The 23,225-nt window shown below is 46.8% G+C and overlaps 2 protein-coding genes across 6 annotated transcripts in view; one reads left to right on the top strand and one right to left on the bottom strand.

Moving 5' to 3' along the window:
• ARHGAP17 (Rho GTPase activating protein 17) overlaps window positions 1-1,650 on the bottom strand; it is an 87,226-nt gene extending 85,576 nt beyond the window's left edge. For all 5 annotated transcript variants that reach the window (XR_006889320.1, XM_046665868.1, XM_046665865.1 and 2 more), the window contains exon 1: window positions 1,449-1,650. Coding sequence is in view for 4 of the 5 variants with exons in the window: in XM_046665868.1 (XP_046521824.1) it covers window positions 1,449-1,501 (53 nt within the window). In the remaining variant the exon portion in view is untranslated. The remainder of the gene's footprint in view (window positions 1-1,448) is intronic.
• An 8,590-nt stretch (window positions 1,651-10,240) lies between these two features.
• LCMT1 (leucine carboxyl methyltransferase 1) overlaps window positions 10,241-23,225 on the top strand; it is a 75,504-nt gene continuing 62,519 nt past the window's right edge. The window contains exons 1-2 of the mRNA XM_046666445.1: window positions 10,241-10,450; window positions 17,147-17,451. Of these exons, the coding sequence (XP_046522401.1) occupies window positions 10,241-10,450; window positions 17,147-17,451 (515 nt within the window). The remainder of the gene's footprint in view (window positions 10,451-17,146; window positions 17,452-23,225) is intronic.

The following is a 23,225-nucleotide window of genomic DNA, read 5'->3' on the forward strand; positions in this document are numbered from 1 at the left end:
GTGGCCAAAATGAGGAAGTGGACAAATCTCTCTGGCCGCTCAATAAATCTTGATCCCAAGAGGCGCCTGACTGAGAACGCCGCCGAGAGGGTAGGAGACTCCCGAGGAACCACCTTAGAACTGGCTCCCAGAGCCCTGGGGGAAAGCTGAGTCTCCCAACGACCCTGTCGACCTTCCTCTCGGCGTGGTGGCTGTCCTTTTCCTACCAGTGCCAGAAAAGTGGGCGCCTCCAGACTTGAGGGGACAGGCAGGAACTCTGGAAATAGGATAGATGCACACCAAGATAACAGGGTGGGGGATGAAAAAATTAAACAACAAAACTAAGCAAAAAGTTGAGGGAAATGAAACACTAAATACCAAATTTAGAAAGCTCAAGAGGAAGTAAAAGTATTTTCATATACAGAAAAAAAGAAGTGTTCCCACGTGCTTTGGCCACACCAAACTCCCCCTTTTACTGAACTGTTGAAAAAAGGAGCCAAAGCTGGGAGAAATTAAACCTTTCATCCCTCTCCACAGAAGAAAGAGGCGATCGCCACAGCACCGCCAAGTGCCCTGGGAGACCTGGAAACATTGGCCCCCCCGTAATCCCTCACACCACCAGCGCCTCACACATCTCTGAAGACCACACATCACCCCTGGGCCCGCAGCCCCACCCTCTACAAACTCCCGTCCCGTGGGGCATTTCACACTCAGCGCCGGAAGAGCACTGCAGCAGGACCAAAGCAACACGGAGAAGCAGCTGCTGCCAAAGCCAAAGGGAGGAAGAGGATTGGGAGAACCCTTTTTCCTTTCACTGGCGCCCGGCGCCTGCATCCTGCTCCCGATTCCAAATTTCGCGGGGTCAACAACTGGCACCGCTACTTCCTCCTCACCCTGGGCTGGAGGCAGCACCGCCTCCCGCTTCCCTGAAGGCCCAACGGAAACGCACCCACCGAGGTGATCCCACTGGCTGGAAGCCCCTTTACTGATCTCCTCTGTCTGCACTTGGACCTAAAGGGTCTGCACGGCGCGCCCTGCCCCCACGACCACTACAGCCTCCCCCCCACCACCTTGCCCCCACCCACCGCCCCGCTCGACCGAAAGGCTGAGAATCCGGCCCCAGGCCCACTCCCCTCCCAACCCCCCCAGCGCCGCCGCCACCAGTGCAGCCGCAGCGCCCCAGGGATGGGAGTCGTGGCCCCAGGCAGCGAGCATGGGCGCCGGGGTCGCCTGGAGGACAGGAGAAGGCGCAGGTCCCTGCTCCCGGGGGCGGGTCCTAGGCGGTGGGGACCCCGAGAGGGACGAGGAGGGAGACGGCCGGCCCAGTCGCTCTCTGGAGGCCGGGCCGCGGCGTGGCGCAGCCCCCGGGCTCCGGCGGGCTGGCCTCGAAGGGGCCGCAGCCGGGCCCCGAGCAGCCGACACTGGGGAAGCCGCCCGTCACCCGCCCCGGCGCCGGCCCGGGCACTCGCCTGCCGACAGTCTGGTTGGCCAGCTGCTTCATGCGGTTGAACTGCTTCTTCATGGCGGCGGCGGCCCGCGGGGCTTGGGGCGGGCGGACGGGGACGGCCTGGCGGCTGCACCACCGCTTCCCAACCGAGAAGGCGGCGGCAGCTCCCCAGGCCCGCGGCCCCGCCCTCGCCGCGTCACTTCCACCGGCGACGCCCGGCGAGCCCCGGGGCAGGAGCGCACGGCAGGCCCAGGGCGCGGCGCGCAGCCGGGCCTCGGCCGCTGGCCCCGAGTCGGGCCCGAGGACGGCGTTCCGCCGGGCTCAGCGGGGCTCGGGGCCGCGCGCTCCACGAGGACCTCTGGGTCCTTTCCCCGCTCCACCGCCCGCTGGACGCATGGGGAAGACTCCCTTCCCCGACCAGAGCCCGCCCCGCGCTGACAGAAGCGGGCGCACAGCGTGCACGCGGTGTGCCACACCCCGCCTGTGGCGCCCGAGAGCCCCCAGACTCCTCCCGGGGACCGGTTCTCCAGGCAGGGCCACAGGAAGAGGGGGGCGAGGCGGCGGGGCAAGGACCCCGGCGACTGTGTGGGGGATGGCAATGGTCAGGGTGCTCAGGAGGGTCGTGCTTCCGCGCAGGGGGCCGACGTGTGTCCAAACACACTCGTCGGAACTCTGCAGGTGGAGGCGGGTCCCCACGTACCTTGGCCCTCCGAGTGTTCTCCAAGCCGGCTGGGAAAATCCCCGGACGCAGGACAGGAGGGAGCGTGGGAGGCGCTTGGCGGCAGTCAGAGCCCTGGGTCCTTTCTGCCCACACGCGCTGCCACGCGCACAGGTGGCGGTGGTGCGGAGGTCCTGGCATCATCGCTTACTTCCGAGGCAGCTGGCTCTCAGGAGGCAATTAAGTCCGAGGCGGTGGGCGAGTCTTCGAAAGGGCCGCCAGCAGAGATGGAAGCCTTAACGAAAGCCATGGAGGAAAAGGACGCAGCCATCAGAAGCCTCCAGGAGGAGACTGAGAGACTGTCCGAGGCGATGGCCGCCACCTCGGAACTGGAGAGAAAACGACAGGCACAGACGGATTCCGAAATTCAGCGGCTCAAGGAGAAACAAGAGGCTTTACAGAACACGCTGGAGGACAAAGAGCTCTTAATCGAGGCGCAAAGGGAGGAATTCCTTTCTCTGAGGGAAAACCTCACGACCCAAGCGAGCGAAATGAACGAACTTTTGAGGCAGGCGGTGACAAACCTGAAGGAGAGAATAGTCCATCTGGAAGCGGATGCGTGCCAAGTCAAACAGGAAAATGCAAAACTACTGGAAAGGTCCAGGGAGAAGGACACCGAAAACCTAAGCCTTACAAGAGACGAATATGCGCCTCTCTATGATGCTGAGGGAGAAGGAATTCGAATGCGTCTCCGTGAAGACGAAGGCTCTGGCCTTTGAGTGCCTCCTGAGAGAAAAAGAACAGGGCCGGGCTGGGGAATTAAGCCAGCTTTTCAATGCAGTGACCTCCATGCAGGAAAAGAGCATTCTCTTTCAACGGGAGAGAGATGAGGCGGCGCTGGCGCTGAGACAGGAACGAGTGGAAAACTGCGCCCTCCGGGAGGAGGTTCACCTTTTGCGGGACAAGGAAGCGCGCTTAGGCCAGGAGCTGGGGAGGTCTCGGACGCAGGCTTCAGAATGCCAAGACTCGCATCTCTGGGCAGCGCGGCTGGCAGAAGGCAGAGCGGCTCAACTCAGGAGGAAAGTCATGGCGCTAGAGGAGAGGCTCCTGTCATCTTCCCACGCCATGCAGAAGGCGAGCCAGCGGGCCGCTGCCCGGGTCGGGTCCCTGAAGGAACAACTGACTGAGGTCACCGAGCAGAAAGAGGAGACTGCCCTCCAGCTGTCCGCCTCCCGGGAAGCAGAGAAGCAGCACGCCGGAGCCCTGGCCAACCTGAAGGTGGTCCTGGCCGAATGGATGCAAAAGGCAGATGGCCTGGAAGGGAAGCTGAGGTCGCTGCAGGGACGGCTGGAGAGAGCGCAAGCCGCCTCGCGCCTGCAGGAGGAGCAGATCGGAGAACTGCAGCGACAAAACGAGGCCCGACAGGAAGTGCTGGAGGACGTCCAAAAGAAGTGGACCAACTTAGTGAGCACCCTGGAAGGAAAAGCAGACAAGGCCCTCCTGAGAAAGCTCTTCACGGACGCCTTGCAAAGTGCCAGACACGAACGCCGGGAAGCGTTCCGACGGATGGGAAGCACCCTGGGTGTGGAAAGGGAGGAAATGGAGCAGTTGCTGCAGGAAGAGCAGGGCGGCCTTACCAGATGGGTGACCCGGCGGCTCGGATCCCACAGTGCCCCCGACACGCCTCGGAGACCCAACCCGCAATCCGAGCTCAAGAGTTCCTTCTCGGAGCTTTTTGTGAATTTTCTAGAAGCTGAGTCTCAGGGAGCTTCTCCACCACGACAGCTCCCCGCTCAGCACAGGAAGCATCCAGATGCACCCGCAAGGAAGAAACTGGCTAAGAATGTTCCACCTCTTCTTAGAACCACCCTCACAGCCACCCCCAGAAGATCGGACGGGAATCCCTGCTCCCCAGCCGTGTCTCTCATCAACCCACCCGGCCCCGGAACCAGAGGGTCTGGGCATCTTCTTTTAGACGCCGTGACTGATGTCGTGCCCACGGCACACCTTTGCTGCTGCCACCTGCCAAGAGTGCTGCTGTGTGGCTCAAAGGCCTGTCAAAGCCATAGAGGCTCCCCAAGCTTCAGAGGAGACGATGCTTTCAGGAAAGCCAGTCACTCGCTGCGGGTTCCTTAGCACAAAGTGGCCTTGTGGTAAAGGTCACAGGTTTCTTTGCAGCCTTACTTAAGTTTCATAGAAATAATGTTCATACTTTTTAAAAAACTGTCTTTTAAGATATTCGCCCAACTGAAACCAGAAGTTACTTCTAGGGAGAGTGGGCATTGGTGTGATTGGAGGCTGTGGTCAAGGACACTTTCAATATTATTTATAATGCTTTCTTTGTCTACAAGGAGCAGCGATTTATTTAGGTTTACGTTGGGTGATTAGAGCTGTATCTTGTGTTAACACTCAAAAATTATAAAAGACATCAGTGCACACTCCTTGTATAAGACAAAAGGTAAACAGCGTGAAAGTGCAAGATGCAAAAAAATTTCAAAATGGAAGTTCAGTTTTCCGGCCTCAGTCCTACTCCTCTTTCTATTACCTGGAAACCACTCTTGGTAACCTGGGTTCTCCTGGGCCTTTTAGACATGGATGTATGTTTGTATGTATGGGGGGCTACTATTCTCTGCCTAACTTTTGTAAGAAAGTCACTAGACCTCAGAGATCTTTCCTAATATGAATGAATTCCATCTTGTTCTTTTTAAAAGGAGCAGCTATTTTATGGATATATCTTAATTTATTGAACTAGCGCCTCGTGATGGGCATTGAAGCCGTTTCTGCCCCAAATCCTATCAAAGGTCTGTGGTCAACTCCCCTGCCCGTTTCCTCAACAGCCCCTCCAAATCCCTATCGCCTTCCTCAAGCATGATCATCCCTATACCGTCATCAAGACATCAGAGGCCAGGTAGTCAGGAATCCTCTGCTTCCTGCACCCCCTTCCTAGAGTCAGCCATCTTTCTATTTCTTCCCATCCAGCTCTACTCTTTCCCTTTTGTTTTACAGGAAAAGGGATCCAGTTTTGCAGTTCCAGGGTCATGGCTCCATTGTACTCTAGGAACTAACTATTCAGACTTTTTCAAAGACCTCATTCCATTAATCTTCCATATGCTTTATGTTTAGCCTGTCTCTTTCCCTAAGCACAAGAGCATACCGTGTCTCTCCCAGTATCTACTCCTCTCCTTTCTGCTCCTCCAGCTACCACCTTATCTCTCTACCTTTCACGGCTAAGAACCTGCGGACATACTTTATTCCTTGTCATCATCTCACCTGTCATGAATTCTTGAAAGATTCACAAAATCTTGTCTCATTAATGTCCTAGGAATTTTCAAATGCACACTCTTTAGTCCTTTATTTACCTCAACTCTGTGTAGTGTCTGATGGATGCTGCCCACATCTTCAGTCTTTAAAAATTCTCTCCACCCTCTTTATTTGAGGGATGCCCCTCTCCCCAGGTGCCCTTCCTAACCTCAGACCCTTCTTTCTCAGTCTCCTTTGTGGCTGCTCCTTCTGACCACTTCTTAAAGGGCTACATTCTCTAAGGCGTTGTCTTCAGAGAGCAGGATCTTCTCACTCTCCCTGTGGTCAGGGGGCAAGCTTATCCACTCCTACGATTCGGCTCTCACCTGGATGCCCAGGGCTTCTGAATCCCTGCGACTAAACTCACCCTTCTCCTGACTCCACACTGCTTTATCTAACTGTCTGCTGGACACACCTCTCAGGATGGCCAAAGTCTTCTCAAAACCGACACGTCTAAAAGGAAGCCTGGTATCCAACAAAACCCTCCTCCTCCTCTTACATTCCTTTCATCACCTCAAAAAACCTCTGCCCATCTCATCACCCAAGAGCGAGAGGCCTCAGAGCCACGCTTGAGCTCTCTGTCTCACCCACTTCGCAGCCTACCAACTCCCAAACAGAGCCGAGCGCCTTCCCTTCTTTGCCATCCCCGCTGCTCTGCCGCATGCCTTCCTGTCTCTTGCATGGACTGGCACAGTAGACTCCTTACTGATCTTGCCGGCTGCCCTCTTGGCCCCCGCCCCCTTGAATCCATCCTCCACTGTGCTGGGAGGGTGAGCCAAGACGGAAAATCTGCTGTTACTGACACGGTGCCCGGCCCCTACAAGGTGGACGTGGGAAAGAAAGTAACCAAAGTTTCTGAGGTTGTTTTGCAGAACAACAGAAAGACGGCAGATCAGAGAGCAGCTTTATGGCAGCCCCCCGGCCCCCGCCTGACTAGACTTTGTGCAGATGCATCGAGAAGCTGAAATACCCAATCTCGAACTTTCCACGCCACAGACAAAGATCCACTTCATGCAATACCTCCACCCCAGTGGATTTGCATGTGTGAGCCATGATGAACATGAATGACAGTTGCACCTGAGCAGAGGACTCTTAAAACTTCAGCCCCTAACGCTCTCCTACTCCCTCCCATACCCAAAACCCTAGATAAAAACCCCAACATTTTTCCTTTGAGAAGATGGATTTATGTTTTATTCCCACCTCCCTGTCCAGCTGCCTTTTGATCATAAACCTCTTTCCTTGCTACAATTCTGATGTTATGGCGATTGGCTCTGCTGTGTCTCTGGGAAACGATCCTGAGTTTGTGTGTGGTTTCATCACTTGCGTGTTTTAAATTAATTCAGGGTTCTCCATTGCCTGCAGGGCAAACTTTAGCAGAATCTCCAAGGCCTTGCCTCTGCAGCCTTCCTCCCTGCTCGTCACCCACACACGGGCCACCCTCCCGCCACATGGGACTTTCTGCAGACCCCAAACAGGTTCTTACTCAAATGACTTCAAGCCCATGAGACTAATCATGGCAGGGTAATTCCTTCAAGAATGTGCCCACCAGAAGTGTTTAATTTGCCTCTTCTTGAGCTGGAAGGTGAGGGAAGGATTCCCACCCACCCTAAGGTGATGGGGATGGTTGAATGCTGAGCAGATGACCTCAAAAGCAGTTTAGTAGTCAGGTAAACAGACAGCCCAGGGGAGGACACTGCACAACATGTGGAGCCACATGGGGAGTGTGCTGGGGAAGAGAGTAAAGAAGCAGGGCTGTAGGGGGCAGATTTTGTAGTAACAAGAGGGCGGAGGGGACCCCTGGTTCCCGCAGGAGGGTTTGATTGGCTTATTTGAGTAATTTCATAGGTGGGCAGGGTACTGGAGCCTACTACTTGGGGAGCAACTGTGCCTGGTCCCTGTGATAAAGGCGTCATTTGGCGAGGGGACCTTAAGTGTGGGAGCAGAGAGGGAGGGGAACTTGCAGGTAAGCCATTTGAGGTCCCTGGATTTTACCAGATGTCAAGACCACACTTAATATTGAATCTTCATTTCAGGCTTTTTACCACAATTGACTCTCTGATGTCATGACATCAATTTGCAACTTGGTGATGACTGAGACCTTTAGGGAGGATGAGAAGTGTTTCCCTTGGAAGTGAAGTTGGCACTTGACCAGGAGATAGTGGTGGTCATCAACAACCTCAAGTGTATGAACTCTCATTGATGTTCACTCTGTTGATTCCAAGGGAAGCCCAAGGTACCAAGGCAACTGGGGGAGGGGTGACATCCTCCAGCACCATGGCATCTGGCAGTGGGGTGATGACAGGCGAGGCCACCCCTTCCAGCAGATAGGATGTGCCACAGGGCCCAGGTTTGGATCCATCCTATTGCAAGGAGGCCTTGGTAACCTTCCTGAACTTGTGGGGTGCTACTTCCATGACCCAAGGAATAATGGGCAGCTTGGTATGGAGGCTCCGGGACTGAGAGAGACTCTGTTTCCAAAAGAGCTCAGTGTATGGCCAGTAACTCATGATCTAATACTGTGCAGTGCAGAGCCAAGGAGAGGGGCTTCTTGCATCAGGAACCCACAGACAACTTAGGCACGTCCTAGATTTTCCAGAGACTCCAGGGAGCATGAGAGGAGGTTGCCGAACCCTCATCACCACAAGAGTCTCTGAGGGCTTTAGTGGGAGTGCCTGTTGATTTTAATTTGCACAGTTTCTAGAGTCTTTTGTTGGAGGGGGTCCCCACTGAAGCTGGGCTAATTTACAAGAAACAGCACAAATGAGCTTAAGTAAAACTTTTAGACAAGGACTATGTTGGCTTCGGAACTAAAAAAGGACTAAAAGATGTTGGAGTTGTATGTCCTTAACAAGTGTGTCAAACAAATGTCCTCAAAGGAGGAGGTCATAAACATCGTGTCATACGTGTACTCCTGGAGAAAGGGGGATCTGGTGAGGGTCCTGTCTGCAAAGACTGCCTGTGAGAGCAGAACGGCTTAGGTCCCTGTGGGTAATAAGGTAAAAACGTGTCCCCTCAGAGGTGATGACAAACTGTGGTGAGAGGATGTTGAAACAGGCAGTGAATAGAAGATATTAGCCAAATCTATAATAGCAAAACATTCAGCCATGTGTAAATGTAGTGGGATCCCAGGTTTTTTAAGGATACCAGGATTTGTGTCTATCAAGTACAATCAGACACAAAGATACAGAAATAACTGTCATGAAGGAAGAAGTTTTCTGTCTTCACAGATTCCAAGCAACAGGAGGCAGGGCACACTGTGGAGGACCACACAGGGCCGCACTAGGGTCAATCAGGAGGCAGAAGGAGCGAGGGGAAAACATGGGCAAGAGCCTTTCTTGTGGATTCCACAGGAAGTTAGGAGTGAGGCAGCGAAAACAGGTGTAGGACTGGCTAGTTTGAATCATTTCAGTGGACTTGGGGCAGAGTGGTGTCCCTAGTTGTCTAGTCCCTGTCCCTAGGGTGATGAGGGCAAGGGAATAGTGGCCCAGAGTGGAAGAGCCTCATAGAAGAGGGGTTTGACGGTGTTGACTGTAGATGATTACCTATGAAAGGAGTACACTGTGGAGTCATTTGCTATTTCCAGGAACTGGTTAACCCTGGCAGGGACAGTCCCTACAAGGTCAGCAAGGCCTCAGATGTGAAAGCATTAAAAAGAGAAACCAGAAAACATACTTATCACACTAAGTATAACTGTAATTTGAGCCCTGGTGTAAGGTCTGTGAAGGTTTGCCAAGTGGTGCATTTTAGCAGATGTTTAAGTTAGTTCAGATCTGACGTTGTGGAGACACAAAGGCTAGTCAGAACCCTTTATCTTTTTGCCACATAAATCAATTTATTAAATTTTTGATTTCCGTTGGGACAAATTGTGAGCCTTTCTGGAATTAGTTCTTTTGTGTGATTGCTTCCTCCGCATGTATCTAGGTTTCTCTCCTTCATTTATCTTTTGATTGGTCTGATGGTCACAGGATGTACTTGGGGCTGGGGCAGTGTCTTTCTGCCCTGCTCTTGTTTATCAGTTTTCCCTCCAGAGAGGCTCAGGTCGGGAGCATCAGGGTTAGGGCCTCTCTCACAGCAATGGTTGTATTTAAGTCAGGTTTGAATTAACACCTTCACTGTGCCACAGGGGTGCTGTGCATTGTTTTCCCCATAACCCTGAGGATCAGACTTTTGTGCCACCCAGACTTAGGCGACAGGGTGCATTGGAGGAGTCCAGGGCTCCCCACCATCCAGACGTTGAGGGGTGGAAGCCATCTTCTGCTGCAGCCCAACCTTTCCCCCCCTGGGCACTGCTTCCCTCCCCCTACCTTCTCTCTGTACATATTCCCTCTGGATATTTTTGCCTGGAGAGTCACAGCTTTTGTGCTTCTCCATCCAATGACATGTGGGCAGACCTTCTGGGTGGTTATGTGGAAAGGAACCAGGTGTTGGGCCTCAAAGACAAGTGTCCTTTCCCTCCAGGAATACCAGTCAATCTCCCCAGTGTTGAAGTCCACATCCAGGAGGTCATTTTGTCTATGGCCAAGGTGGGGGCCTCAAGCCCCTTGATGACCAGATTAGTCCTTTGGCATGCTGGTCAGGAACAATGCTAAGCAAAGCCCAAGTGTGCTGGTTGGGGGTTTCCCATTGGGAGAAAAGTAGAATACCAAACACTCCCCCATAGACACTTGTTTTTTTTGATCTGTGCCTGGGCCATGGGCTCCCATGCTCATGGACCTCGAAACCCTTATGGGTCTGGAGAGCCCCTGACAGCAGCATGATGAGCAGCAGCACAGGAGATGGCTGAGCTCACTGCCTTTGCCTGAACAGCCCTGACTCTGGAGGGAACCAGGGAGTCATTCTGAAATCTTCGTGGGGTCATGGCCTTCTCCTTTCCTCAAGCCAAACAAGGGGTCATCCCCAGGACTGTGCTGGGGGGACACTTTCCCAAACAGTGTCTCTGTGACCGCCCCAAGCAGGCACTGATGGTCATCAGACTAGACACAGTGACTAAGGAGCATCAGCCTGAGATTCAGGAAATGGAACTCAAGCATCCACCAGTTAGGAGGTTGTGTTGTCGCTGCCCTCTGGTAGGAGGCCGGGAGACCACCTGCCAGACACAGGCCACACCTGATGGCACCTCACTCTGGGATAGAGTCAACTAAGAATAGGTCTCGCTTTCTGGGGAAGAATGAGACACTGGGGTGAGAAGAGATGGCAGCATCCACTTGAGAGAACAGAACATGAGCTAAAGCCCAAGCTGGCCAGCAATGGGCCCTCACTCCCCAGATAGTAACTGCTGCCAATGACCCCGATAGTGAGCAAAGGAGTAGTTAGTGAGCACTGCCCAGGTGTCCTCAGGTGAGGTTGGGCCATCCTCCTTGTGATGCCAACTGTTTTATTTATTTTTATTGTTTTTTTAATATTTGAAAAATTATACTTCTTTTATTCATTTAAATGTACTAAGCTTGGCATTTTCAAAGAACAGAGAAAACAAATAATGGGAAGTTTTTTCTCTTTCTCATTATTTATTTATTTCCCATTCTTACATTAGTTATATGTAAAGATCACAAGAAAAATGCAAAATCTTAATTAAAATATTATCTGTCTACAAAGTACCCACTCTTTATGTGGAATACACTGAGACATAGTCATTTTTTGACTATTGGATATATTCCATTATGTAGTGATTAAGACGTTTTACCTAAAACAAAGTATACTGTACAATAACTATATCTGATGAAATCAGGTCATACTTATGTTTTCAAGAAACAGTTTGTTTAAATTTGACATATGATGATTGATTTTATATTTATTCATTTTTAATTATTTTTTACAATTTTATAAAGAATGTTCAATGTTGTGTGGATACGGTTATTACTTACTCTGAACATTCTGCTCTCTGTTAAAGCACTTAGTTCCCATCAAGTCAACTGATACTTACAGTAGCCCCCCCTTATCTGCGAGTTTTTTTTAATTTCAGGTGTACATCATTATATTTCAATTTCTGTGTAGATTACATCATGTTCACCACCCACCACGTGCCTAATCACCCCTTTCACCTTCCACCCTTCTGATAACCACCAATCCAATCTCTGTCTGTATGTGTTTGTTTGTTGTTGTTGTTATCTTCTATTTATGAGTGAGATAATACCGGTATTTGACCTTCTCCCTCTGACTTATTTCACTTAGCATAATACCCTCAAGGTCCATCCATGTTGTCACAAATGGCCAGATTTCATCCTTTTTTATGTCTGAGTAGTATTCAGTTGTGTATATATACCACATCTCCTTTATCCATTCATCCTTTGATGGGCACCTACCTTGCATCCAAGTCTTGGCTATTATGAATAATGAACGTAGGAGTGCATCTATCTTTACGCATTCATGTATCATGTTCTTTGGATAAATACCCAGCAGTGGAATAGCTGGTTCGTATGGTAGTTCTAGTCTTAATTTTTTGAGGACTCTCCATACTGTTTTCCATAGCGGCTGCACCATTTTGCACTCCCACTAGTAGTGTATGAGAGTTCCCTTTTCTCCACACCCTCTCCAACACTTATTGTTTCCTATCTTGTTAATTATAGCCATTCTGACAGGCATGAGTGATATCTCATTGTAGTTTTGATTTGCATTTCCCTGGTAGTTAGTGATGTTGAATGTCTTTTCACGTGCCTGTTGGCCATCTGCATATATTATTTGGAGAAATGTCTGTTCACATCTTTTGCTCATTTTTTAATTGGGTTGTTAGTTTTTTTGTTGTTGAAATGTATGAATTCTTTATATATTTTGGATATTATCAGATCCATGGTTTGCAAATATCTCCCAATTGTTAGACTGACTTTTCATTTTGATGATGGTTTCCTTTGCCTTGCAGAAGGTTTTTAGTTTGATGTAGTCTCATTTGTTTAGTTTTTCTATTATTTCTCTTGCCCAGTCAGACATGGTTCTTGAAAATATGCTGCTGGTTGATGTCGAAGACTGTACTGTCTGTTTCCTTCTAGAAGTTTCATGTCTCACATTCAAGTCTTTAATCTATTTTGAGTTAATTTTTGTGTATGGTGTAAGATAATGGTCTACTCTCATTATTTTGCATGTGGCTGTCCAATTTTCCCAATAGTATTTATTGAAGAGACTTTCTTTTCTCCATTGTATGCTTTTGTCTCCCTTGTCAAAAATTAGCTGTCCATATCTGTGTGGGTTTATTTCTGGGCTCTCAATTCTGTTCCATTAATCTATGTGTCTGTTTTTGCACCAGTACCATGCTGTTTTGGTTACTATAGCTTTGCAGGATGTTTTGAAGTCAAGGATTGTGATGCCTCTAGCTTTGTTCTTTTTTCTCAGGATTCCTTTGGCTATTTGGGGTCTTTTGTGATTCCATATAAATTTTAGGATTCTTTGTTCTTTTTTTTTTTTTTGAGGAATATTAGCCCTGAGCTAACTACTACCAATCTTCCTCTTTTTGCTGAGGAAGACTGGCCCTGAGCAAAAATCTATGCCCATCTTCCTCTACTTTATACATGGGACGCCTACCACAGCATGGCTTTGCCAAGCGGTACCATGTCCGCACCTGGGATCCAAACCTGCAAACCCCAGTCCACCAAGAAATGGAACATGCGAACTCAACCACTGCGCCACCGGGCTGGCCCTCCTTTTTCTAGTTTTGTGAAAAATGTCATTGGAATTTTGATAGAAATTGCATTGAATCTGTAGATTGCTTTAGAGAGTATGGACATTTAACTAAGTTAATTCTTCTAATCCAAGAGCATGGAATATCTTTCCATTTCTTTGTATCTTCCATTTCTTTCAACAATATTTTACAGTTTTCAGTGTACAGGTCTTTCACCTCTTTGGTTAAGTTTATTCCTAGATATATTATTCAAATACCTAGGTATTTTGTTACAACTGTAAATGAGATTGTTGTCTTAATTTCTCTCTCTGCTACTTCATTGTTAGTGAATAGAAATGCAACTGACTTTTGTATGTTGATTTTGTATCCCACAACTTTACTGTATTCATTTATTATTTCTAAAAGTTTTTTGGTGGATTCCATAGGGTTTTCAATATATAAAATCATGTCATCTGCAAACAGTGACAGTTTCACTTCTTTTCCAATGTGGATCCCTTTTATTTCTTTTTCTTGCCTGATTGCTCTGGCTAGGACTTCCAACACTATGTTAAATAAGAGTGGTGAAAGTGGGCATCCTTGTCTGGTTCCTGTTTTTACAGGGATAGCCGTCAGTTTTTCTCCATTGAGAATAATATTAGCTGTGCATTTGTCATATATGGTTGCCAACTGTTTTACTTACCTCCTCTTTATTCCATTGGTAAGAGAGAGATTCCTACCCTAGACTCACAGGGATGGACAGCAGTTTATTAGTTTATCACATATTCTCACAGCCCCAGGAAGAGGACAGCACACACCATGCAGGGCCACACGGGAACTGCACTTGTGAACAGATGGAACAAGCAGGGGTTTGGGTAGTAAGAGGACTCTGTGGTAACAAGAGGGTGAGGTGAGCCTTGGTTCCCACAGGAGGGTGTGATGGGTTTGTTGGAATGATTCTGTGATAGGGAACTGAAGCCTGAGGTCAGGAACAAGCAGGCACTGTGTCTGCTCCCTGTGATGAGAAGGGTTGTTTGGCCAGGGGACCTTATGTGTGGGAGAAGAGGGGGCAGAGGAGTGGGGAGTTGCAGTTAGGCCATTTGAAGTCCCCTTGATTTATCAGGTGTCAAGACAGCTCGTAATATTGAATCTTAATTTCGGGCCTTATACCACAAGAAGTTATTAAAAAGTAATTCTTCCTAGAAGTGATTATTGAGTTCAGCAATGTCATAGGGTAGAAAAGAAACATATAAAAGTCAGTATATTTCTATGTACTAGTAATGAACTCATGGACCCCAATATTAAAAATACAGTTACAATCACTAATAAAAATGAAAGACTTAGGTGTAAATCTAACAAAACATATCCAAGACTTGTATGCCAAAAACTACACAAGACTGAGAAAAGAAATCAAAGAGCTAAATAAGTTGAGAGATATATGATGTTCTTGAATTGGAACACAGTAAAGATGTCAATTCTCTCCAAACTGACATAGACAGGTAACGTCAAAATACAGGAAGATTCTTTTGTAGCTATAGACAAAATAATTCTAAGATTTATACGGGAAGACAAAGGAACTAAAATAGCTAAAAGAATTTTGAAAAAGATGACTGATGGGAGCCATCAGTCTACCTGGTTTCACAACTTATCATACAGCTACAGTAACCAAGACTGTAGTATTTGCAGAGGGATAGACACATCAATGGAACTGAAAAAGAACCCAGAAATAGTCCCAACAAATATGCCCAACTGATTTTTGACAAAGGTGTAACAGCTATTCAATGGAAGAAAGATGGTCTTTCTAACAGACTACGGCTAGTTAAAGATTGAGGAAATCTCAGCCGCAAAACTAGGAAAATGCAACCAGCAAAGAAGAAAGAAAATGGTTGACTGAGGTACTACCAGGTGGGGATGGGAAGGGAGGGATAGTTGGTGCCTAGCTCAGGAGTAAAGTTGCAACTACCTAATGACAGCTTATTTCATCTTTCTGAATTTAGCTGCTTCTGATTGACCATTTCCACAGGCATTGGTGATTTTCCTGTCAGCTACCACACTCCAAACTCAGGTCACCACTAATTGCCTGTACAGTGCCCCAGCCTCCATTAGTCTTCTTATTAGCATTATTTTCAGCCTTTATGAAATGTCAAGATGGCTCTCAGTAGCTTCAATGGTACATCTTCCCAGGTTCAAGTTTAGCCAAAAAGAGAGCTCTTCTAGACTTAGCAACTCCCGGGTCAACTCCTTGGATTCATTCTGATTGGACCAACCTGGTCACCGCCCTCCCCCGCCCCAACACACACATATACACACTCCCAAAGTATTGCTGGGGTGTTCTGGGTATCATTGCCAGGCCACAGTAAGGTTCTGCCCCCAGTGCCAGGCATGGAGCCTCACATGATATACATGGACTGAAAGGAGAGTTTAGTTCTCCAGAATAAACTCTAGCTGTTGTTCGAGAAGAAAGCAATCCTGGACAGCCAAGGCAGCAAATGCCGCTTGAGCCTCTTGGGGAGAAGTTCTATGGTTCAAGCCCAGCTTCTGGCTCCCAATATTAATGTTCACAGGGATTGTAAACCCCGGTTTCTCTTCGTTTGACCTTGTCAAAGGATGAAAATTAGCTGGCAGTGACCTTTCTCTGGCTAGGACATTGTTCAGGGCTACCCCATTGCAGTCCCATATTTGGAGGCATCATGCAGCCTGAGAAGGCTAAACTTGCCATTTCCAGATGCCACTGCTATTTCATAAAGTTCCAGCCCCTTGATCAGGAGCTTAAATGGAATGAGCTGGCCCTACCTGCAGGAAGCCTTTGGGGTGGCCCCTCAGTGAAAAACTCACCAGAGTCCTCTGAATCACCAGTTTTCCTGAATCAAAGGCTCAGCAAAGAGCACAAGTATTCTCTGCTCATCGATCAACAGAGGTGTATTGGTGCGTCTGCCTCCACCTTCTTCCAGTCACCCTCAGCCTCCCCCTCTAGACCGATGGGATCCACACCTTCTACTGTGTGTTGTTGATACTTCTTACCCACTAACATGCGTGGACTGTGTACGCTGCCGAGCCGGATGACAGTGCTTGTTCAGTGGTTTGCAATACCCTCTAGGCTGAGGCTGAGTCAAAGAAAGTGGTGTATTTCATCTCCTCATCATTCCCCTGGCTAAATTCCCCAACCTCTGCCTTCCCCACTGTGATTTCTACTTCGGGTATCCATGAGATCTTGTTCGTCCATTGAATAGCTTTTAATGTCTGATCTCGCCCCAAGATATGTGTATTGAGTTTTTGTTGTTATTTGTTTATTTTGCTTGTGTGTGTGTGTGTGATTCAAGGTTCTTAAAGTTTGAGTACATCCATTCCCTGGTTCCCAATAGATAATGAAAAGGAATATACAAGCACACTTCTTTTCTTGTTTATTCAAAAAATGTTTTACAGTGAATCTAGTACAGGATATCTGTTATGAACATCGTGAATATGCAAGAAAAGAAACATATGTATGTGAACCTACCCCCACTTGAGAAATCATTGAGGTGTCTCTGTACTCCTCCCTCATTCCCTTTCTTTGTCCTCCAGTGTCCTACCCTCCCCACTCCCTAAAGGTCACAATCTGATTCTTGATGTTTTTCTCTCATTCTTCTACTTTTTTGTATAGCATTTTATCATATATATATGTTTATCTAAATATCACTTCTGCTTGGTTTGAACTTTACAAATGTTATATTTCCTTCTTTCACCGAACATTATGTTGCTGAAATTCAGCCATTGATGCTTGCAACTGGTAGCTCTAGTTTTCCACACAATCCTTCCTTCACATAAAGGCAGGTATGTATGCACAGCCCATAGAACGGTTCCTGGCTCAGAGTGGAGCTCAATAAATATTTGTTAAATTGTGGAATGAGACTGACCCCCGACTGACTGTAATGCTAACACTTGTTTCCCCAGGCTGGATTCTCTGCCCTTCGCCTCACTGCTGAGGATTCTACCAGCTCTTCTGCCCTCAGTTAATTATACTTAAGAAATTTCAGGGGGAACAAAAGAAACCCGGGAGACAGCCTACGCACCTAAAGACTACAATGCCCCGAAAGGATTGCGATGATCTTGCGACAATTTGTTTGCTTTCCTCCTGGGCGAACTTCCGGAATGTGTGGGCGGGGCCAAAGGACTCCTCCAATGAGCGTGTCCGCGGCCGGAGGGGGCGGGGAAGTTGCCAGGTGGGCGTCTCAGCGCCGGCGCCGAGGAGCGGACAGTTGCTGGGCCGCCGAAGTGGGAGGCGTTCCTGAGCTGCGTCAGCCGAGCCTGGCGGAGCCGGGTGTCGTCGGGCCGCGCTCTGCCGCCTTCTCCCGGGCTCGTTCGTTTCCCCGGTGTGTGTCACAGCAGCCGGGGCCCACCACGCCCTAGCCTGAGGAGGCCCTCCTTCAGCTCCGGGTCTTCTTCCTCGCCCGACGCAGACGACGAGGGCCTGCGCGGCACCCGCGAAGATGCTTCTGTTTGCAAGAGGTGCCTGGGGACGTGGGGCTGGGGGCCGGGGCCTGGGGGCTGGTGGGAGGCGAGGCGAGCCCAGCGTGTACCCGAGGAATAGGCTTGTGCGCCAAGAGGTGCCCGTCAGGTCGCGCGACAGCTGTGGGGCGCGCGGAGCGAGGGGTCTCTTCGTGTGCTTCACGCGTTCGTGGAACGGGCGGTGTGTGCCGGGCACGGGGCCAGCCTGGGGACGCGGTGCCTGGGAGTCGGGCGCTGAATTGGCACACGTGGTCTTGGCTCCTTGGAACCAAGTCTTGCTGGAAGGACAGACGTGAAGCAGATAGTAACGTTGGTCTAGATGGGTTCTGAGGAGTGCAGCTCTCCCTCTTGTATGGAATTGTTAAGGCACCTTCTAGTTTTAGTTTATTTCTTGTTGTCTTTTCAAAGAAATTGATCGGATCTCACGGTATTTCTGTGCTGTGTCCGTTTCTGCCTTAATATGTGGCTTTCTAATTCTAGATGTTTGTTTTTCTTTTTTCAACATCTTCCAATGCTTGTTTGAAATAATTAAATGTGGAGTGTTGTGCTGTAGTTTTTCTCCATGTTTTTGGAGGAGCAGAGGAGAAATTTTGAACGACTGAAATGTTATGATTCACTTTGTTTTCTTCTTACAGTAACTTTGTATGGAATTTTTTCTTTTTTTTTCTGTTCCTGGATGTTATATGGACAGGGTTCCTGGTGTGAGAGAGCCCACTTCTGTCTGGATGGTGAAGCGCAGTTTCTTTAAACATAACGCTATTGGGAATTAAGGGGTATATTTTGTTTCTTTTTCCTTTATGCAAAATCCTTCCTATTCCTTTTTTCTTTCCTTCCATCCTCTTTCCTTATGGCCCCGTCTCGGAGGAGCACCACCTCTTTTGCCAATTTCTGGTTCTCCCTTGGAAGCAGTGCTTCTCCAAGGCTGACACCTCCAGAGCGTTTCCCCTTGCAGCAGCGTGCTCGTGGCCAGTGCCCAGGACTACCGAGTCCTTCGCCTGTGTTGCGTATTTCAGCAGGTAGTGTTGGACTTCCTCTTTTGAGGGTGGTTTGATGTGTTTTATCTGATTCCTCCATGACCTTGTCCTTTCCATGGAGTCTTAAACCTTGTAATCCTCCACTCTGCCAAAGGCTTTCAGTAGTGGTCGGAGCTGGGCTGGAAGTTGGCATTTCTTTCTGAACTTCCAGGTCATTTGAAGGTTATGGTCGTCTTGGTCATCTTGTGACGCTACAGGCTTGCTTCTATGTGGCTTCGTTGGTTCTCCTTGTTGACTGTATGATTTGGAGGAGGTCGATTGTATGACTGTGGAGAGTTTTGGATTCAGGGAGGTGTCTTGATCTTCCAGACCCTAAAGGCTCTCCCAGAGTTCTTCCCGGTATCTGTTTTCACAGGCCTTTCCCACACGTGATGTTCTTCCTGTTGTTTTCTTGATCCAATGGTATTTCGATGCCAGTTTCATTTGTAATTAATGGATTGTGTCCTTGCTGCCTATTGGTCATCTGTATTTATTTCTCAGTCAATTATTTATTCCTACCCCTTAGTAATTTCTTAGTTGGGTTTTGGGAGCTCCTTCTTCACTGTGGATATTAACCATTTGTCTGTTTTACGTGTTGTTCATATTTTTTCTGAGTCTGACTCATCTTTTAACTGTGTTTCTAGTATTGTTGCTAGATGGAATAGTGTATCTTGGGAGTCTTTGCACATTAGTGTAAATCCTTTTGTTTTTGTCTTCGCTCGTGGGTGAGAGATTGGGTATCGAATGCTTATCTCACACAGTTTTGTCCCTCGTCTCTGTCCACACACATTGCTCCATGTATCCTAGAATTGCAGATGAGCAGTCTAATTCCAATGTGACCTTTTTTTCTCTTTCTTCCTAAATCCCTAGAGAATCTTATTTATTCTTGAGGTTCCAAAACTTTCTCAATATGTGTTATGGTCATATTTTTTTCTCATCAATTTGGCCTCATATCTGATGTGTTCCTTTTGATGATCCGGGCCCTCCTTGAGTTGCAGAAAGTTTTTTCTGAGATGTGTTTAAAGATTATTTTTCTCATCTGCTCTGCTCTCTCCCTCAGACATGCCAATCATTCTTCTATTGAAAATCTTTTTCCATCTCTGGAATCTTCTTCTTATTTTCTCTCTTTTCCTTTCTCTCCTTCTTTCTGAGAGAGTTTCTCAAGAATGGCTTCAACATCATTGATTCAATTCCCAGTGATGTAAAAACTGATCTTGATTGTTTCTAAGCTGCATGTAATCTCAAGGGAAATTTTATTCTTTCCCAAATACTTCCTCCTTATCTTTTTGTCTATTTCTCCCTTGCCACCCTCTCCCTTTACAGCTCAGTCCCTCAACTTATACAAGTTTTCATTTCTTGCTTCATAGAGCAAACAGTTTCCTGAATTTTCCTGAGAACACAAACACAGCAGAAGCTTTCTAAAATATAGTTCTGTTTCCTCAAATGGAAGTCTTTCAAGGACTCTTCTCCTGACTTTTAAGCTGAACATTTCTATGTTCATGCTGTACAGTCTTGAAGAAAAATAAGACAAAGACATATGGCTGAGATATATGTTCTGATTTCCACGTTGGCGTATTCATCAAGGAGCAAGAAATGGACAGCCTTTTTCTATTAGTTAGACGTAATTTCTACTTAGTTCCTATCAGGTTGCTATGTGATCTTTTCCTTGTTCCTGCTCTGAAGTTGGAGAACTCGGTGATGTGCACAGCCTTGAGCCACATTTCTAGTTTATTATTTTTATTTTTATTTCTTTATGCTGATGAAGATTCGTCCAGAGCTAACATCTGCCGCCAATCTTCCTCTTTTTTTCTAATTGAGGTCAAAAGAGTTTATAACATTGTGAAATGTCAGTGGTCCGTTATAATTTGTTAGTCACCATATCAGTGTGCCCCTTTACCCCTATGCCCAGCTCCCTCCCCTCTTCCCCTCTGGTACCCAGTAAACCGTTCTCTTTGTTCGTGTGTTTACCTTCCACAGATGAGTGAAATCACATGGTGTTTGCCTTTCTCTGTCTGGCTTATTTCACTTAACATAACACCCTCAAGTTCCATCCACGTTGTTGTGAATGGGACAAGTTTGTCTTTTTTTATGGCTGAGTAGTATTGCATTGTGTGTGTGTGTGTCTGTGTGTGTGTATAAAAATATATATGTGTGTGTGTGTATGTACGTATATGACATCTTTATCCAGTTGTCAGTTGATGGGCACTTGGTTTGCTTCCGTGTCTTGGCTATTGTGAATGATGCTGCAAGGAACATAGGGGCACATAAGTCTCTCTGAATCATTGATTTCCAGTTCTTTCCTTAAGTACCTAGTCATGAGATAGTAGTGAAGAGACTGTCTTTTCTGCATTGTCTGTTCTTGGCACCTTTGTCGAAGATTAGCTGACCGTAGATGTGTGGTTTTATTTCTGGGCTTTCTGTTCTGTTCCATCGATCTGTGTGCCAGTTTTTGTACCAGTACCATGCCGTTTTGGTCACTATGGCTTTGTAGTACATTTTGAAGTCAGGGATTGTGATACCTCCAGCTTTGTTCTTTTTTCTCAGGATTGCCTTAGCAATTCGAGATCTTTGTCCCATATGAATTTTGGTATTCCTTGCTCTGTCTCCGTCAAGAATGTCAGTGGGATGCTGATAGGGATTGCATTGAATCTGTAGATTGCTTTGTGTGGTATGGACGTTTTACCTGTGTTTATTCTTCCAATCCATGAGCAAGGAGTCTCTTAACATCTCTTGAAGTCACTATCAATTTCTCTCACTCATGTCTTTTAGTTTTCTTTGTATAAGTCCTTCACTTCCTTGGTTAAATTTATTCCTAGGTACTTTATTTTTTTAGGTACGATGGCAAATGGAATTATATTTTTGAGTTCCCTTTCTGTAAGTTTGTTGTTGGAGTATAGAAAAGCAACTAATTTTTGTAAGTTGACTCTGTACCCTGCAAATTTACTGTAGTTGTTAATTATTTGTATTAGTTTTCCAGTGGATTTTGGGGGGTTTTCTATATACAAGCTCATGTCATGTGCAAACAGCGAGAGTTTCACTTCTTCACTCCCTATTTGGATTCCATTTATTCTTTTCTCTTGCCTAATTGCTCTGGCCAAAACCTCCAGTACTATGTTGAATAAGAGTGATGATAGTGGGCATCCTTGTCTCGTTCCTGTTCTCAGGGGGATGGTGCTCAGTTTTTGCCCATTGAGTATGATATTGGCTGTGGATTTGTCATATATGGCCTTTATTATGTTGAGGTAATTTCCTTCTATCCCTATTTTGTTCATAGTTTTTATCATAAATGGCTGTTGGATCTTGTCAAGTGCTTTCTCTGCAGCTATTGAGATGATCATGTGGTTTTTATTCTTCAATTTGTTGATGTGGTGTATCACATTGATTGATTTGCGGATGTTGAACCATCCCTGTGTCCGTGGTATGAATCCCACTTGATCATGATGTATGATCCTTTTGATGAATTGCTGAATTCAGGTTGCCAAGATTTTGTTGAGAATTTTTGCGTCTATGTTCATCAGCAATATTGGCCTGTAGTTCTCCTTTTTTGTGCTGTCCCTTTCAGGCTTTGGTATCAGAGTGATGCTGGCCTCGTAGAATGTGTTAGGAAGTGTTCCATCCTCCCTAATTTTTTGGAATAGCTTGAAAAGGATGGGTATTAAATCTTCTGAAAGTTTGCTAGAATTCCCCAGGAAAGCTGTCTGGTCCTGGGGTTTTATTCTTTGGGATGCTTTTGATTGCTGTTTCAATCTCTTTGCTTGTGACGGTCTGTTCAGGTTGTCTATTTCTTCTTGACTCAGCTTTGGGAGGTTGTAAGAGTCTGAGGATTTATCCATTTTCTCTAGGTTAGCCATTTTGTTGGCATACAGTTCTTCGTAGTATTCTCTTATAATCCATTGTATTTCTGTAGAGTATGTTGGTATTTCTCCTCTTTCATTTCTGATTTTGTTTATTTGAGCTTTCTTTTTTTCTTTGTAAATCTGGCTAGGAGTTTGTCAATTTTATCTATCTTCTCAAAGAACCAGCTCTTTGTTTTCATTGATCCTTCCTACTGCCTTTTTTGTTTGAATAGCATTTATTTCTGCTCTGATTTTTATTATTTCTCTCCTTCTGGTGACTTTGGGCTTTATTTGTTCTTGTTTGTCTAATTCAGTTAGGTGTAATTTGAGATTGCTTATTTGGGATTTTTCTTGTTTGTTAATGTGTGCCTGTATTGCGATGAATTTCCCTCATAATATGGCTTTTACTGCATCCCGTATGAGCTGGTATGGCATGTTATCATTTTCATTTGTCTCCAGATATTTTTTTATTTCTTCTTTAATTTCTTCAATGCTCCATTGCTTGTTCAATAGCATATTCTTTAGTCTCCACATCTTTGTCTCTTTCTCAGCTTTTTCCTTGTAACTAATTTCTAGCTTTAGACCATTATGATCAGAAAAGATGCTTCTTATTAGTTCATTTTTTTTTTTTAATTTATAGAGGCTTGCCTTGTTTCCCAACATATCCTTGAGAGTGTTCCGTGTTCACTTGAGAAGAATGTGTATTCTGCTGTTTTTGGATGGGGTGTTCTGTATATATCTATTAAGTCCAACTGTTTTAGCTTTTCGTTTAATTCTACTGTTTCCTTGTTGATGTTCTGTCTGGATGATCTGTCCAATGATGTGAGTGGGGTGTTGAGGTCCCCTACCATTATTGTGTTATTTTTAATATCTTCTTCTAGGTTTGTTAACAGTTGCTTTACGAACTTTGCTGCTCCTGTGTTGG

Source organism: Equus quagga, chromosome 7, assembly GCF_021613505.1.
Source record: "Equus quagga isolate Etosha38 chromosome 7, UCLA_HA_Equagga_1.0, whole genome shotgun sequence".
NCBI lineage: Eukaryota > Metazoa > Chordata > Mammalia > Perissodactyla > Equidae > Equus > Equus quagga.